General features: G+C 51.5%; 1 protein-coding gene across 3 annotated transcripts in view; it reads left to right on the top strand.

Moving 5' to 3' along the window:
* The first annotated feature begins 8,441 nt into the window (after positions 1 to 8,441).
* Positions 8,442 to 18,602, top strand: part of LOC142923953 (uncharacterized) — a 21,130-nt gene continuing 10,969 nt past the window's right edge. For all 3 annotated transcript variants that reach the window (XM_076064979.1, XM_076064980.1, XM_076064981.1), the window contains exons 1-4: positions 8,442 to 8,590; positions 12,204 to 12,262; positions 14,825 to 14,939; positions 16,082 to 16,210. In XM_076064979.1, coding sequence (XP_075921094.1) covers positions 12,206 to 12,262; positions 14,825 to 14,939; positions 16,082 to 16,210 — 301 coding nt within the window. In that variant the 5' untranslated portion in view covers positions 8,442 to 8,590; positions 12,204 to 12,205. The remainder of the gene's footprint in view (positions 8,591 to 12,203; positions 12,263 to 14,824; positions 14,940 to 16,081; positions 16,211 to 18,602) is intronic.

The following is an 18,602-nucleotide window of genomic DNA, read 5'->3' on the forward strand; positions in this document are numbered from 1 at the left end:
CTACACCACCACCACTACACCACCACCATCACTACACCACCACCACTACACCACCATCACTACACCACCACTACACCACCACCACTACACCACCACTACACCACCACCTTCACTACACCACCACCACTACACCACCATCACTACACCACCACTATCACTACACCACCACCACTACACCATCACTTTCACTACACCACCACCTTCACTACACCACCACTACACCACCATCATCACTACACCACCACCACTACACCACCACCACTACACCACCACCATCACTACACCACCACCACTACACCACCACTATCACTACACCACCACCACTACACCATCACTTTCACTACACCACCACCATCACTACACCACCACCTTCACTACACCACCACTACACCACTACCACTATACCACCACCACTACACCACCATCACCACTACACCACTACTACACCACTACCATTACACCACCACCACTACACCACCACTACTATACCACCACTACACCACCACTACACCACCACTACACTACCACCACTACACCACCACTACCACTACACCACCACCACCAATACACCAGTGCGGAGCGACAGACCAGGTAGCTTCCACACAGCGTTACGCTACCAATGAAAAGATATTGCCGCTCGACTGATTCGGAGTGAGACCTCTGCTGTTAAACTGGAGCCGGTCATGAGCACACTGCCCAGGTATGGGAAACTCTCCACTCTCTACACAACTGCCCCATCACCGATTGGGAGTTGTGGGGGTGGAGTGTCCGATGGTACAAAATACCCAGGCAGGTGCTTAGTTTTGGTGGGGCTGATGGTAAGGCCCCATATCTCTTAGTGGCACGCTCCAGTCTCAGCAGCAGCGTCTCCAACTCCTCCTTCTGAATGAGCGGCTATTACCAAATCATCGGCATTCATAATAACGTGGCTGAGCAATAGGGAGCCATCCCTTGACTGGACACCCGGGCATCGATCAGCCTCCCATTGTATCTGTAGCAGATGGAGATTCCCCCAGGTACAGCGATTGAAGGCTTCACGATCCACGTGGTGGGAATTGATGTTAAATAATGTGGGAGCCAGAGGACATCCCTGTCATACACACACAGACATACAAAGACAACAAAGACAACAAAGATCCCCCATATAGCCCTAACAGACTGTAGGGGCAAGTGCTGTTAGCGAGCACCTATGAAGGCCGGAACGGTACACGAGGGGGTGGTTGGCCAGCACCACGCCCGACCGCCTTTGTCTCCCTAGTGGCGATGTTTACACACCGCACCAGGTACTCATTTGAGGCTGAGTCGACCTAGGGGAGGCCCGGGACCGGTTCAGATAATCGTCACTGGTGTTGGCCGTGAGCGGGAATCGAACCCGCGTCGCCAGGTTCATAGCACAGCGCGCTAACCGCTACACTACCGCTCCCCACACACACACACACACAGACATACACACATACATACAGACACACATACACCCACATACATACACTTAAACACAGACACACACACACCCCCATGCACGCGCACCCACCCCCACCCCACGCGCGACTTATATGGGCACGGCGGCGGAAGCCGCCGTTTCGCCGCCTCCCATTGGCCTAGGCGACCTCGCCCGTGGTGGGAGGTGGCGGGGGGGTGACGTCACCTTGCGGTGACGTCGACTTGCGGTGACGTCGCTGGGACAAAGAACAAAATGGAAACTGTGGTTTAGTTTAGGACGCGCGTGTGTGTCTGTGTGTGTCTGTGTGTACGTGTATGTGTGTGTGTCTGTGTGTACGTGTCTGTGTGTGTGTCTGTGTGTGTATGTGTGTGTGTCTGTGTGTATGTGTGTGTGTACGTCTGTGTGTGTGTACGTGTGTGTGTGTCTGTGTGTGTGTATGTGTGTGTGTCTGTGTGTCTGTGTGTATGTGTGTGTGTACGTCTGTGTGTGTGTCTGTGTGTCTGTGTGTGTGTACGTGTGTGTGTGTCTGTGTATCTGTGTGTGTGTACCTGTGTGTGTGTCTGTGTGTGTGTGTCTGTGTGTGTGTCTGTGTGTGTGTACCTGTGTGTGTGTGTCTGTGTGTGTGTGTCTGTGTGTGTGTCTGTGTGTGTGTCTGTGTGTGTGTGTCTGTGTGTGTGTGTCTGTGTGTGTCTGTGTGTGTGTCTGTGTGTGTGTGTCTGTGTGTGTGTCTGTGTGTGTGTGTCTGTGTGTGTGTCTGTGTGTGTGTCTGTGTGTCTGTGTGTGTGTCTGTGTGTGTGTCTGTGTGTGTGTGTCTGTGTGTGTGTGGGGAGTGGTGGTGCAGTTGTTAGCGCGCTGCGCTACGAACCTGGCCACCCGAGTTCGATTCCCGCTCACGGCCAACACCATTCAGTGATGTCGATTACCTGCACCGGTACCTGGGCCTCCCCTAGGTAGACTCAGCCTTAAATGAGTACTGTACCTGGTGTAGTGGTGGTGGTGTAGTTGTGGTGGTGTAGTGGTGGTGGTGTAGTGGTGGTGGTGGTGTAGTAGTGATGGTGTAGTAGTGATGGTGTAGTGTTGGTGTAGTAGTGGTGTTGGTGGTGTAGTAGTGATGGTGTAGTGGTGGTGTAGTGGTGGTGGTGTCGTGGTGGTGGTGTAGTGGTGGTGTAGTGGTGGTGGTGGTGTAGTGGTGGTGGTGGTGTAGTGGTGGTGTAGTGGTGGTGGTAGTGGTGGTGGTGTAGTGGTGGTGGTGTAGTGGTGGTGGTGTAGTGGTGGTGTAGTGGTGGTGTAGTGGTGGTGGTGTAGTGGTGGTGGTGTAGTGGTGGTGGTGGTGTCCACCCACCCCCTCTGTGTGTACCACAGTTCCGGTAGCCTTCATAGGCGCTGCTGCTACCTGCACTTGCCCCTACAGCCCTGCTAGAGGCTACCTGGGGGAGCTTTGTCTGTGTCTGTGTAACTGCACTTGCCCCTACAGCCCTGCTAGAGGCTACCCGGGGGAGCTTTGTCTGTGTCTGTGTAACTGCACTTGCCCCTACAGCCCTGCTAGAGGCTACCTGGGGGAGCTTTGTCTGTGTCTGTGTAACTGCACTTGCCCCTACAGCCCTGCTAGAGGCTACCCGGGGGAGCTTTGTCTGTGTCTGTGTAACTGCACTTGCCCCTACAGCCCTGCTAGAGGCTACCTGGGGCAGCTTTGTCTGTGTCTGTGTAACTGCACTTGCCCCTACAGCCCTGCTAGAGGCTACCTGGAGTAGCTTTGTCTGTGTCTGTGTCACTGCACTTGCCCCTACAGCCCTGCTAGAGGCTACCCGGGGGAGCTTTGTCTGTGTCTGTGTAACTGCACTTGCCCCTACAGCCCTGCTAGAGGCTACCTGGGGGAGCTTTGTCTGTGTCTGTGTAACTGCACTTGCCCCTACAGCCCTGCTAGAGGCTACCTGGAGTAGCTTTGTCTGTGTCTGTGTCACTGCACTTGTCCCTACAGCCCTGCTAGAGGCTTCCCGGGGGAGCTTTGTCTGTGTCTGTGTAACTGCACTTGCCCCTACAGCCCTGCTAGAGGCTACCTGGGGGAGCTTTGTCTGTGTCTGTGTAACTGCACTTGCCCCTACAGCCCTGCTAGAGGCTACCTGGAGTAGCTTTGTCTGTGTCTGTGTCACTGCACTTGCCCCTACAGCCCTGCTAGAGGCTACCTGGGGCTACCTTTGTCTGTGTGCTACTCGCCACTACTAACGGCACTTGCCCGTACAGCCTGTTGCAGGCTACACGGGGGACCTTTGTCTTTGTATACACACTGCATTTGCATGTCTGCGTGTTGCAACAGCAAAATACCCCCGACATGTTTACATAATCTGCCGCCAAAGGCAAGCAACTCACCCAAAACATTCACTCACCCACTCAGTCACCCACCCACTCACTCTCCCACTCAGTCACCCACTCACTCACTCACCCACTCACTCACCCACTCACTCACCCACTCACTCGCTCACACATTCACTCACCCAATCAGTCACCCACTCACTCACCCACTCACTCACTCTCCCACTCAGTCACCCACTCACTCACTCACCCACTCACTCACCCACTCACTCACTCACCCACTCAGTCACCCACTCACTCACCCACTCACTAACTCTCACACTCAGTCACCCACTCAGTCACCCACTCACTCACTCTCCCACTCAGTCACCCACTCACTCACCCACTCACTCACTCACCCACTCAGTCACCCACTCACTCACCCACTCACTCACTCACCCACTCAGTCACCCACTCACTCACCCACTCACTAACTCTCCCACTCAGTCACCCACTCAGTCACCCACTCACTAACTCTCCCACTCAGTCACCCACTCACTCACTCACTCACCCACTCCGGCACCCACTCACTCACCCATTCACTAACTCTCCCACTCAGTCACCCACTCAGTCACCCACTCACTCACTCTCCCACTCAGTCACCCACTCACTCACTCACCCACTCACTTACCCACTCACTTACCCACTCACTCACCCACTCACCCACTCACTCTCCCACTCACTCACCCACTCACTCATTCATGCACTCTCCCACTCACTCACCTGCTCACTCACTCACTCATTCACTTACTCACTCTCCCACTCACTCACTCACTCACCCACCCACTCTCCCACTCACCCACTCACTCACCCGCTCACTCTCCCACTCACTCACCCACTCACCTACTCACTCACCCACTCTCCCACTCACTCACCCACTCTCCCACTCACTAACCCACTCACTCACCCACTCACCCACTCACTCACTCACTCTCCCACTCTCCCACTCACTCACCCACTCAATCACCCACTCACCCAAGGATATCCGTGTGAGTCCCTGGGTCTCTGTGCGAGTAAGTGGGTTGGTATGGCCAGCACCACGCCCGCCCGCCTTTGTCTCCCCAGGTACTCATTTTAGGCTGAGTCGACCAAGGGGAGGAGTCCCAGGACCAGCCATGAAAGGGCTAACCACTGCACCACCGCTCCTCACGCTAAGATTCTTCACGTTCTGTAGATGCCAATGGTTCTTCACGTTCTGTAGATGTAGATGCCACTGGTTCTTCATGTTCTGTAGATGTAGATGCCACTGGTTCTTCACGTTCTGTAGATGTAGATGCCACTGGTTCTTCACGTTCTGTAGATGTAGATGCCACTGGTTCTTCACGTTCTGTAGATGCCACTGGTTCTTCACGTTCTACAGATGTAGATACCACTGGTTCTTCACGTTCTACAGATGTAGATGCCACTGGTTCTTCATGTTCTGTAGATGTAGATGCCACTGGTTCTTCACGTTCTGTAGATGCCACTGGTTCTTCACGTTCTGTAGATGCCACTGGTTCTTCACGTTCTGTAGATGTAGATGCCACTGGTTCTTCACGTTCTGTAGATGTAGATGCCACTGGTTCTTCACGTTCTGTAGATGCCACTGGTTCTTCACGTTCTGCAGATGTAGATGCCACTGGTTCTTCACGTTCTGTAGACGTAGATGCCACTGGTTCTTCACGTTCTGTAGATGCCACTGGTTCTTCACGTTCTGTAGATGCCACTGGTTCTTCACGTTCTGTAGATGTAGATGCCACTGGTTCTTCACGTTCTGTAGATGTAGATGCCACTGGTTCTTCAGGTTCTGTAGATGTAGATGCCACTGGTTCTTCACGTTCTGTAGATGTAGATGCCACTGGTTCTTCACGTTCTGTAGATGTAGATGCCACTGGTTCTTCACGTTCTGTAGATGTAGATGCCACTGGTTCTTCACGTTCTGTAGATGTAGATGCCACTGGTTCTTCACGTTCTGTAGATGTAGATGCCACTGGTTCTTCACGTTCTGTACATGCCACTGGTTCTTCACGTTCTGTAGATGTAGATGCCACTGGTTCTTCACGTTCTGTAGATGTAGATGCCACTGGTTCTTCACGTTCTGTAGATGTAGATGCCACTGGTTCTTCACGTTCTGTAGATGTAGATACCACTGGTTCTTCACGTTCTGTACATGCCACTGGTTCTTCACGTTCTGTAGATGTAGATGCCACTGGTTCTTCACGTTCTACAGATGTAGATGCCACTGGTTCTTCACGTTCTGTAGATGTAGATACCACTGGTTCTTCACGTTCTGTAGATGCCACTGGTTCTTCACGTTCTGTAGATGTAGATGCCCCTGGTTCTTCACATTCTGTAGATGTAGATGCCACTGGTTCTTCACGTTCTGTAGATGTAGATGCCACTGGTTCTTCACGTTCTGCAGATGTAGATGCCACTGGTTCTTCACGTTCTGTAAATGTAGATGCCACTGGTTCGTCACGTTCTGTAGATGCCACTGGTTCTTCACGTTCTGTAGACGTAGATGCCACTGGTTCTTCACGTTCTACAGATGTAGATGCCACTGGTTCTTCACGTTCTGTAGATGTAGATGCCACTGGTTCTTCACGTTCTGTAGATGTAGATGCCACTGGTTCTTCACGTTCTGTAGATGTAGATGCCACTGGTTCTTCACGTTCTGTAGATGCCACTGGTTCTTCACGTTCTGTAGATGTAGATGCCACTGGTTCTTCACGTTCTGTAGATGTAGATGCCACTGGTTCTTCACGTTCTGTAGATGTAGATGACACTGGTTCTTCACGTTCTGTAGATGTAGATGCCACTGGTTCTTCACGTTCTGTAGATGTAGATGCCACTGGTTCTTCACGTTCTGTAGATGTAGATGCCACTGGTTCTTCACGTTCTGTAGATGTAGATGCCACTGGTTCTTCACGTTCTGTAGATGTAGATGCCACTGGTTCTTCACGTTCTACAGATGTACATGCCACTGGTTCTTCACGTTCTGTAGATGTAGATGCCACTGGTTCTTCACGTTCTGTAGATGCCACTGGTTCTTGACCTTCTACAGATGTAGATGCCACTGGTTCTTCACGTTCTGTAGATGTAGATGCCACTGGTTCTTCACGTTCTGTAGATGTAGATACCACTGGTTCTTCACGTTCTGTAGATGTAGATGCCACTGGTTCTTCACGTTCTGTAGATGTAGATGCCACTGGTTCTTCACGTTCTGCAGATGTAGATGCCACTGGTTCTTCACGTTCTGTAGATGTAGATGCCACTGGTTCTTCACGTTCTGTAGATGCCACTGGTTCTTCACGTTCTGTAGATGTAGATGCCACTGGTTCTTCACGTTCTGTAGATGTAGATGCCACTGGTTCTTCACGTTCTGTAGATGTAGATGCCACTGGTTCTTCACGTTCTGTAGATGTAGATGCCACTGGTTCTTCACGTTCTGTAGATGTAGATGCCACTGGTTCTTCACGTTCTGTAGATGCCACTGGTTCTTCACGTTCTGTAGATGTAGATGCCACTGGTTCTTCACGTTCTACAGATGCCACTGGTTCTTCACGTTCTCTAGATGTAGATGCCACTGATTCTTCACGTTCTGTAGAAACCACTGGTTCTTCACGTTCTGTAGATGTAGATGCCACTGGTTCTTCATGTTCTGTAGATGTAGATGCCACTGGTTCTTCACGTTCTGTAGATGTAGATGCCACTGGTTCTTCACGTTCTGTAGATGCCACTGGTTCTTCACGTTCTGTAGATGTAGATGCCACTGGTTATTCACGTTCTGTAGATGCCACTGGTTCTTCACGTTCTGTAGATGTAGATGCCACTGGTTCTTCACGTTCTGTAGATGTAGATGCCACTGGTTCTTCACGTTCTACAGATGTAGATACCACTGGTTCTTCACGTTCTGTAGATGTAGATGCCACTGGTTCTTCACGTTCTGTAGATGTAGATGCCACTGGTTCTTCACGTTTTGTAGATGCCACTGGTTCTTCAAGTTCTGTAGATGTAGATGCCACTGGTTCTTCACGTTCTGTAGATGTAGATGCCACTGGTTCTTCACGTTCTGTAGATGCCACTGGTTCTTCACGTTCTGTAGACGTAGATGCCACTGGTTCTTCACGTTCTGTAGATGTAGATGCCACTGGTTCTTCACGTTCTGTAGACGTAGATGCCACTGGTTCTTCACGTTCTGCAGATGTAGATGCCACTGGTTCTTCACGTTCTGTAGATGTAGATGCCACTGGTTCTTCACGTTCTACAGATGTAGATGCCACTGGTTCTTCACGTTCTGTAGATGCCACTGGTTCTTCACGTTCTGTAGATGTAGATGCCACTGGTTCTTCACGTTCTGTACATGCCACTGGTTCTTCACGTTCTGTAGATGTAGATGCCACTGGTTCTTCACGTTCTACAGATGTAGATGCCACTGGTTATTCACTCATCACAGACGAGTCCACTAAAACCCCACCTCTCCCTCCCATTAATGGTATGATCCAGACCCCGCCCCCTTCCCCCCCCACCGCGTCGCGCGGACCAATAGCGTCGCGGGCAACGTCTTTCCAACCCCGCCCCATCGTCGCGCACGGACGCTTCTGATTGGTTCTCGCGCGGTGAGCAGTGGGTGGGGGGGGGAGTGTTTGGGATGTACTAAGTGGAACCCAACATCCGAGGGGTGTAACGACCGAGGCTATATAATAGCGGAGTGAACGCATTTCGGTTAGTTCACGTTTGTCCGTCGTTCCGGAACGGGGGCATCTTCAAAGTTTGGATTATACGCAGAGAGAGAGAGAGGGAGTGAGGGAGAGGCGAGGGGTGAGTGGACTCGCAATTCACGTCGGTTAATTGCTCTCGTATGTTAACATGTGTGTGTCATGGGCAGTTAATCCTCTGTGTGTGTTGGAAGGTGATGGACGTGCGTTACGTACACACACAGACACACACAGACACACACACAGACACGCAGACACAGACACACACACAGAAATACACACAGACACACACACAGACACACACACAGAGACACACGTACACACAGAGACACACACAGACACACACACAGACACATTCACAGAAATACACACAGACACAAAGACAGACACACACAGACACACAGACATACACACACACACAGACACACACACAGACACACACACACAAATACACACACACACAGACATACACATAGACATACACGCAGACACACGCAGACATACACACAGACACACACACACGCAGACACACAGACACACACACGCAGACACACACACAGACATACACACAGACACATACACACGCAGACACACAGACACACACACGCAGACACACACACAGACACACACACAGACACACACACAGACACACACAGACACACACACACGCAGACACAGACACAGACACACACAGACAGGCACACACAGACACACACAGACACACACAGACACACACACAGACACACACACGCAGACACACAGACACACACACACATACACACACACGCAGACAGACACACACTCAGACACACACAGACATACACACAGACACACAGACACACACACAGACACACACAGACACACACACAGAGACACACAGACACACACAGACAGAGACACACAGACACACGGAGACACACACACATAAACCACACGTTCACACACGCCCACGTACAGTGCAAATGTACTGAGCGTTATACATTGCTACGTCAACACAGACAAAGCTCCCCAGGTAGCCTCTAGCAGAGCTGTAGGGGCAAGTGCAGTTACACAGATACAGACAAAGCTCCCCCAGGTAGCCTCTAGCAGGGCTGTAGGGGCAAGTGCAGTTACACAGACACAGACAAAGCTCCCCAGGTAGCCTCTAGCAGAGCTGTAGGGGCAAGTGCAGTTACACAGATACAGACAAAGCTCCCCCAGGTAGCCTCTAGCAGGGCTGTAGGGGCAAGTGCAGTTACACAGACACAGACAAAGCTCCCCCAGGTAGCCTCTAGCAGGGCTGTAGGGGCAAGTGCAGTTACACAGACACAGACAAAGCTCCCCAGGTAGCCTCTAGCAGAGCTGTAGGGGCAAGTGCAGTTACACAGATACAGACAAAGCTCCCCCAGGTAGCCTCTAGCAGGGCTGTAGGGGCAAGTGCAGTTACACAGACACAGACAAAGCTACCCCAGGTAGCCTCTAGCAGTGCCGTAGGGGCAAGTGCAGTTACACAGACACAGACAAAGCTGCCCCAGGTAGCCTCTAGCAGGGCTCTAGGGGCAAGTGCAGTCACACAGACACAGACAAAGCTCCCCCAGGTAGCCTCTAGCAGGGCTGTAGGGGCAAGTGCAGTCACACAAACACAGACAAAGCTACCCCAGGTAGCCTCTAGCAGGGGTGTAGGGGCAAGTGCAGTCACACAGACACAGACAAAGCTCCCCCAGGTAGCCTCTAGCAGGGCTGTAGGGGCAAGTGCAGTTACACAGACACAGACAAAGCTCCCCTAGGTAGCCTCCTGCAGGGCTCTAGGGGCAAGTGCAGTCACACAGACATAGACAAAGCTCCCCCAGGTAGCCTCTAGCAGGGCTGTAGGGGCAAGTGCAGTCACACAAACACAGACAAAGCTCCCCCAGGTAGCCTCCAGCAGGGCTTTAGGGGCAAGTGCAGTTACACAGACAAAGCTCCCCTAGGTAGCCTCCTGCAGGGCTCTAGGGGCAAGTGCAGTCACACAGACATAGACAAAGCTCCCCCAGGTAGCCTCTAGCAGGGCTGTAGGGGCAAGTGCAGTCACACAAACACAGACAAAGCTCCCCCAGGTAGCCTCTAGCAGGGCTGTAGGGGCAAGTGCAGTCACACAGACACAGACAAAGCTCCCCTAGGTAGCCTCCTGCAGGGCTGTAGGGGCAAGTGCAGTTACACAGACAAAGGGGGTGGGTGGCCACCACCACTACACCAGGTACTCATTTGAGGCTGAGTCTACCTAGGGGAGGCCCAGGACCGATTCAGAGACTCACCACAGAGACCCACAGACTCACCACACAGAGACCCACAGACTCACCACACAGAGACCCACAGACTCACCACACAGAGACCCACAGACTCACCACACAGAGACCCACAGACTCACCACACAGAGACCCACAGACTCACCACACAGAGACCCATAGACTCACCACACAGAGACCCACAGACTCACCACACAGAGACCCACAGACTCACCACACAGAGACCCACAGACTCACACACAGAGACCCATAGACTCACCACACAGACTCACCACACAGACTCACCACACAGACTCACCACACAGACTCACCACACAGAGACCCATAGACTCACCACACAGACTCACCACAGAGAGCCACAGACTCACCACACAGAGATCCACAGACTCACCACACAGACTCACCACACAGACTCACCACACAGACTCACCACACAGACTCACCACACAGAGACCCACGGACTCACCACACAGACTCACCACACAGACTCACCACACACAGACCCACAGACTCACCACACAGAGACCCACGGACTCACCACACAGACTCACCACACAGACTCACCACACACAGAGACCCACAGACTCACCACACAGAGACCCACGGACTCACCACACAGACTCACCACACAGACTCACCACACAGACTCACCACACAGATACCCACAGACTCACCACACAGAGACCCACGGACTCACCACACAGACTCACCACACAGACTCACCACACAGACTCACCACACAGAGACCCACAGACTCACCACACAGACTCACCACACAGACTCACCACACAGACTCACCACACAGACTCACCACACAGAGACCCACAGACTCACCACACAGAGACCCACAGACTCACCACACAGACTCACCACACAGACTCACCACACAGACTCACCACACAGACTCACCACACAGAGACCCATAGACTCACCACACAGAGACCCACAGACTCACCACACAGAGACCCACAGACTCACCACACAGACTCACCACACAGACTCACCACACAGACTCACACACACACAGAGACCCATAGACTCACCACACAGAGACCCACAGACTCACCACACAGACTCACCACACAGACTCACCACACAGAGACCTACAGACTCACCACACAGAGACCCACAGACTCACCACACAGACTCACCACACAGACTCACCACACAGAGACCCACAGACTCACCACACAGACTCACCACACAGACTCACCACACAGACTCACCACACAGAGACCCACAGACTCACACACACACACAGACCCACAGACTCACCACACAGAGACCCACAGACTCACCACACAGAGACCCACAGACTCACCACACAGAGACTCACAGACTCATCACACAGACTCACCACACAGAGACCCACGGACTCACCACACAAGACTCACCACACAGACTCACTATAATAATGGCTATGTGAATATCCTTGTTGCTGTTCTACCACAGCCATGAATTTCATTGACCCGGACATGGACAGAATTCCCTTCTCAAGAGCAAATCTTAAGGTATTCATGTTGGTGTGTGTGTGTCTGTGTGTGTGTCTGTGTGTGTGTGCCTGTGAGTGTGTCTGTGTGTGTGCTTGTGTGTTGGTGTGTGTTTTTGTGTGTGTTTGTGTGTGTCTGTGTGTGTGTCTGTGTGTGTGTGTGTCTGTGGAAGAAGTCACCCCCTGTGAGTGGCTGGCTGAGGAGCCATCTGTTGAGGAAGTACTGAAGGCGATCCGGAGTCTGAGACCAGGAAAGGCAGCGGGCAGAGATGATCTCCCAAGCGAAATGCTGAGGGAGGGTGGCGTTTGTGCACAGACTGCCCTACATGACATCATAACAACAGTCTGGACCACTGGACGGGTTCCGCAGGATTGGAAGGATGCCCTGGTGGTCCCCCTCTTTAAGAAGGGGGACCGCACAGACTGTAACAACTACAGGGGCATCTCACTCCTCAGTGTGCCGGGAAAGGTCCTGGCAAGGATTATTCAACATCGCCTTGCCAGGCACGCTGAGGAGAGGCTTGCGGAGCCCCAATGCGGTTTCAGGAAAGGGCGGTCCTGCACAGATGCCATATTTTCTGTCCGTCTGCTACAGCAGAGGTGTAGGGAATTCCAACAAGACCTACATCTCTGCTTCATTGACGTGGTCAAGGCCTATGATACCATCAGTAGGCCTGGGCTCTGGGTCGTTCTTCGTGCTTTTGGAGTCCCTGACCCTCTGCTCACGATCATTAAGGACCTTCATGATGTTGAGCGGGCCCGGGTAAAACTACGTGGCCGGGAGTCAGAGCCATTCCCTGTACACCTTGGGGTGTGACAGGGATGTCCTCTGGCTCCCACATTATTTAACATCTATTTTGACCACGTAGTTCGTGAAGCCTTCAATAGCTGTACGGGGGAATCTCCATATGGTACAGATATAATGGGAGGCTGATCGATGCCCGGGTGCGGTCAAGGGATGGCTCCCTATTGCTCAACCACGTTATGTATGCCGATGATTTGGTAATAGCTGCTCATTCAAAGGAGGAGTTGGAGACGCTGCTGCTGAGACTGGAGCGTGCCACTAAGAGGTGGGGCCTTACCATCAGCCCCACCAAAACTAAGCACCTGCCTGGGTATTTTGTACCATCGGACACTCCACCCCCACAACTCCCAATCGGTGATGGGGCAGTTGTGGAGAGAGTGGAGAGTTTCCCATACCTGGGCAGTGTGCTTATGACCGGCTCCAGTTTAACAGCAGAGGTCTCACTCCGAATCAGTCGAGCGGCAATATCTTTTCATCGGTTGCGTAACGCTGTGTGGAAGCTACCTGGTCTGTCGCTCTGCACTAAGCTTCAGGTCTTCTCGGCCACGGTCACCACCATCACCACCATCACCACCACCATCACCACCACCACCATCACCACCACCATCACCACCATCACCATCATCACCATCACCACCACCATCACCACCACCATCACCACCACCATCACCACCACCATCACCACCATCACCACCACCATCACCACCACCATCACCACCACCATCACCACCACCATCACCACCACCATCACCACCATCACCACCACCATCACCACCACCATCACCACCACCATCACCATCACCACCACCATCACCACCACCATCATCACCATCACCACCATCACCACCATCACCACCACCATCACCACCACCATCACCACCATCACCACCATCACCACCATCACCATCACCACCACCACCACCATCACCACCACCACCATCACCACCACCACCATCACCACCATCATCACCACCATCACCACCATCATCACCACCATCACCATCACCACCATCACCACCATCACCACCACCATCACCACCACCACCATCACCACCACCATCACCACCACCACCATCACCACCACCATCACCACCACCACCATCACCACCACCACCATCACCACCACCACCATCACCACCATCACCACCACCATCACCACCACCACCATCACCACCACCACCACCATCACCACCACCATCACCATCATCACCATCACCACCACCATCACCACCACCATCACCACCACCATCACCACCACCACCATCACCACCACCACCATCACCACCACCACCATCACCACCATCACCACCACCATCACCACCACCACCATCACCACCACCACCACCATCACCACCACCATCACCACCACCACCATCACCACCACCATCACCACCACCACCATCACCATCATCACCATCACCACCACCATCACCACCACCATCACCATCATCACCATCACCACCACCATCACCACCACCATCACCACCACCATCACCACCACCACCATCACCACCACCACCATCACCACCACCACCATCACCACCATCACCACCACCATCACCACCACCACCATCACCACCACCACCACCATCACCACCACCATCACCACCACCACCATCACCACCACCATCACCACCACCACCATCACCACCACCACCATCACCACCACCACCATCATCACCATCACCACCACCACCACCATCACCACCACCATCACCACCATCACCACCACCACCAGCACCACCACCACCACCAATGTCCTCGTGGTGTCTCTTGTAGAGGCAGTTTGCCTTCGACCGCCTGGCCCCGGCCATGGGAACGTGGAATGTCCGCAGCTTTGGAGGCGGTGCCCTGCAGGAGGTTCCCACGGGCGCGGATGACAGCGGAAGCTTGGGTACTGATTTAGTTGTGGTGTGGTGAGTGTGTGTGGTGAGTGGTGTGGTGAGTGTGGTGGTGAGTGTGGTGAGTGTGTGTGAGTGAGTGTGGTGTGTGTAGTGGTGAGTGTAGTGAGTGTGTGTGAGTGTGGTGAGTGTGTGAGTGTGGTGAGTGTGGTGAGTGTGGTGAGTGGTGTGGTGAGTGTGGTGAGTGTGGTGAGTGGTGTGGTGAGTGTGTGTGGAGTGGTGAGTGGTGAGTGTGGTGAGTGTGAGTGGTGTGGTGTGTGTGGTGAGTGTGGTGAGTGTGGTGAGTGTGTGGTGAGTGTGGTGTGGTGGGTGTGGTGAGTGTGGTGAGTGTGGTGAGTGTGAGTGGTGAGTGTGAGTGAGTGTGGTGAGTGTGGTGAGTGTGGTGAGTGTGTGGTGAGTGTGGTGTGGTGGGTGTGGTGAGTGTGGTGAGTGTGGTGAGTGTGGTGAGTGTGGTGAGTGTGAGTGGTGAGTGTGAGTGAGTGTGGTGAGTGTGGTGAGTGGTGAGTGTCGTAGTGGGTGTGAGTGGTGAGTGGTGAGTGTGTGTGAGTGAGTGTGGTGAGTGTGGTGGTGAGTGTAGTGGTGAGTGTGTGTGAGTGTGGTGAGTGCGGTTTGGTGAGTGTGAGTGGTGTGGTGAGTGTGGTGAGTGTAGTGTGGTGAGTGTGGTGAGTGTGAGTGGTGTGGTGAGTGTGAGTGGTGTGGTGAGTGTGTGTGGTGAGTGAGTGTATGAGTGAGTGAGTGTATGAGTGAGTGTATGAGTGAGTGACTGAGTGAGTGAGTGTATGAGTGGGTGAGTGAGTGACTGAGTGAGTGTATGACTGTATGAGTGACTGAGTGAGTGTATGAGTGAGTGACTGAGTGAGTGACTGAGTGAGTGTATGAGTAAGTGAGTGTATGAGTGAGTGAGTGACTGAGTGAGTGAGTGTATGAGTGAGTGTATGAGTGAGTGTATGAGTGAGTGAGTGTATAAGTGAGTGTGTAAGTGAGTGACTGAGTGAGTGACTGAGTGAGTGAGTGTATGAGTGAGTGAGTGTGTGAGTGAGTGTATAAGTGAGTGAGTGAGTGACTGAGTGAGTGACTGAGTGAGTGAGTGAGTGTGTGAGTGAGTGTATAAGTGAGTGAGTGTGTCCCTCTGTAGATGATGAGGTGGACAACTCTACCCACGTGCCACTCCTCACCCCCGTCAGTAAAGATGTTGTGTCACGAGCCCTTGATGCCTCCTTCAGTGACTTCGGGCACGAGAGAGACAGGCTGGGAATTCCTGCCGGTGATCACTCACACACTCACTCATACACTAACACACACACTCACTCATACACTCACTCATACACTCACTCATACACTCACTCATACACTCACTCATACACTCACTCATACACTCACTCATACACTCACTCATACACTCACTCATACACTCACTCATACACTCACTCATACACTCACTCATACACTCATACACTCACTCATACACTCACTCACTCACTCATACACTCACTCACTCATACACTCACTCATACACTCACTCATACACTCACTCATACACTCACTCACTCATACACTCACTCATACACTCACTCATACACTCACTCATACACTCACTCACTCATACACTCACTCACTCATACACTCACTCACTCATACACTCACTCATACACTCACTCATACACTCACTCATACACTCCCTCACTCATATACTCACTCACTCATACACTCACTCACTCATACACTCACTCATACACTCACTCATACACTCACTCACTCATACACTCACTCATACACTCACTCATACACTCACTCATACACTCACTCATTCACTCACTCATACACTCACTCATACACTCACTCACTCATACACTCACTCATACACTCACTCATACACTCACTCATACACTCACTCATTCACTCACTCATACACTCACTCACTCATACACTCACTCATACACTCACTCATACACTCACTCATACACTCACTCATACACTCACTCATACACTCACTCATACACTCACTCACTCATACACTCACTCATACACTCACTCATACACTCACTCATACACTCACTCACTCATACACTCACTCACTCATACACTCACTCACACACTCACTCACTCATACACTCACTCATACACTCACTCATACACTCACTCACTCATACACTCACTTGTACACTCACTCACTCATACACTCACTCATACACTCACTCATACACTCACTCATACACTCACTCACTCATACACTCACTCATACACTCACTCATACACTCATACACTCACTCATACACTCACTCATACACTCTACACTCACTCATACACTCACTCATACACTCACTCATACACTCACTCATACACTCACTCATACACTCACTCACTCACTCATACACTCACTCACTCACTCATACACTCACTCACTCATACACTCACTCACTCATACACTCACTCATACACTCACTCACACACTCACTCACTCATACACTCACTCACTCATACACTCACTCACTCACTCATACACTCATACACACACTCACTCATACACTCACTCATACACTCACTCACTCATACACTCACTCATACACTCACTCACACACTCACTCACTCACTCATACACTCACTCATACACTCACTCACTCATACACTCACTCACTCATACACTCACACATACACTCATACACTCACTCATACACTCACTCATACACTCACTCATACACTCACTCTCTCATACACTCACTCATACACTCATACACTCACTCATACACTCACTCATACACTCACTCAGTCACTCACTCACACACTCACTCACTCATACACTCACTCACTCATACACTCACTCATACACTCACTCACTCATACACTCACTCACTCATACACTCACACATACACTCATACACTCACTCATACACTCACTCATACACTCACTCATACACTCACTCTCTCATACACTCACTCATACACTCATACACTCACTCATACACTCACTCATACACTCACTCAGTCACTCACTCACACACTCACTCACTCATACACTCACTCACTCATACACTCACTCATACACTCACTCACTCATACACTCACTCATACACTCATACACTCACTCATACACTCACTCATACACTCACTCAGTCACTCACTCACACACTCACTCACTCATACACTCACTCACTCATACACTCACTCTCTCATACACTCACTCATACACTCATACACTCACTCATACACTCACTCATACACTCACTCAGTCACTCACTCACACACTCACTCACTCATACACTCACTCACTCATACACTCACTCATACACTCACTCACTCATACACTCACTCATACACTCATACACTCACTCATACACTCACTCATACACTCACTCAGTCACTCACTCACACACTCACTCACTCATACACTCACTCACTCATACACTCACTCATACACTCATACACTCACTCATACACTCACTCATACACTCACTCATACACTCACTCATACACTCACTCAGTCACTCACTCACACACTCACTCACTCACACATACACTCACTCACTCATACACTCACTCACTCATACACTCACTCATACACTCACTCACTCATACACTCACTCACTCATACACTCACTCACTCATACACTCACTCATACACTCACTCATACACTCACTCACTCATACACTCACTCATA

Source organism: Petromyzon marinus, unplaced genomic scaffold (genome assembly GCF_048934315.1).
Source record: "Petromyzon marinus isolate PM22_M1 ecotype Great Lakes invasive population unplaced genomic scaffold, UKy_Petmar_22M1.pri1.0 PM_Scaffold_95, whole genome shotgun sequence".
Taxonomy (NCBI): Eukaryota; Metazoa; Chordata; class Hyperoartia; order Petromyzontiformes; family Petromyzontidae; genus Petromyzon; species Petromyzon marinus.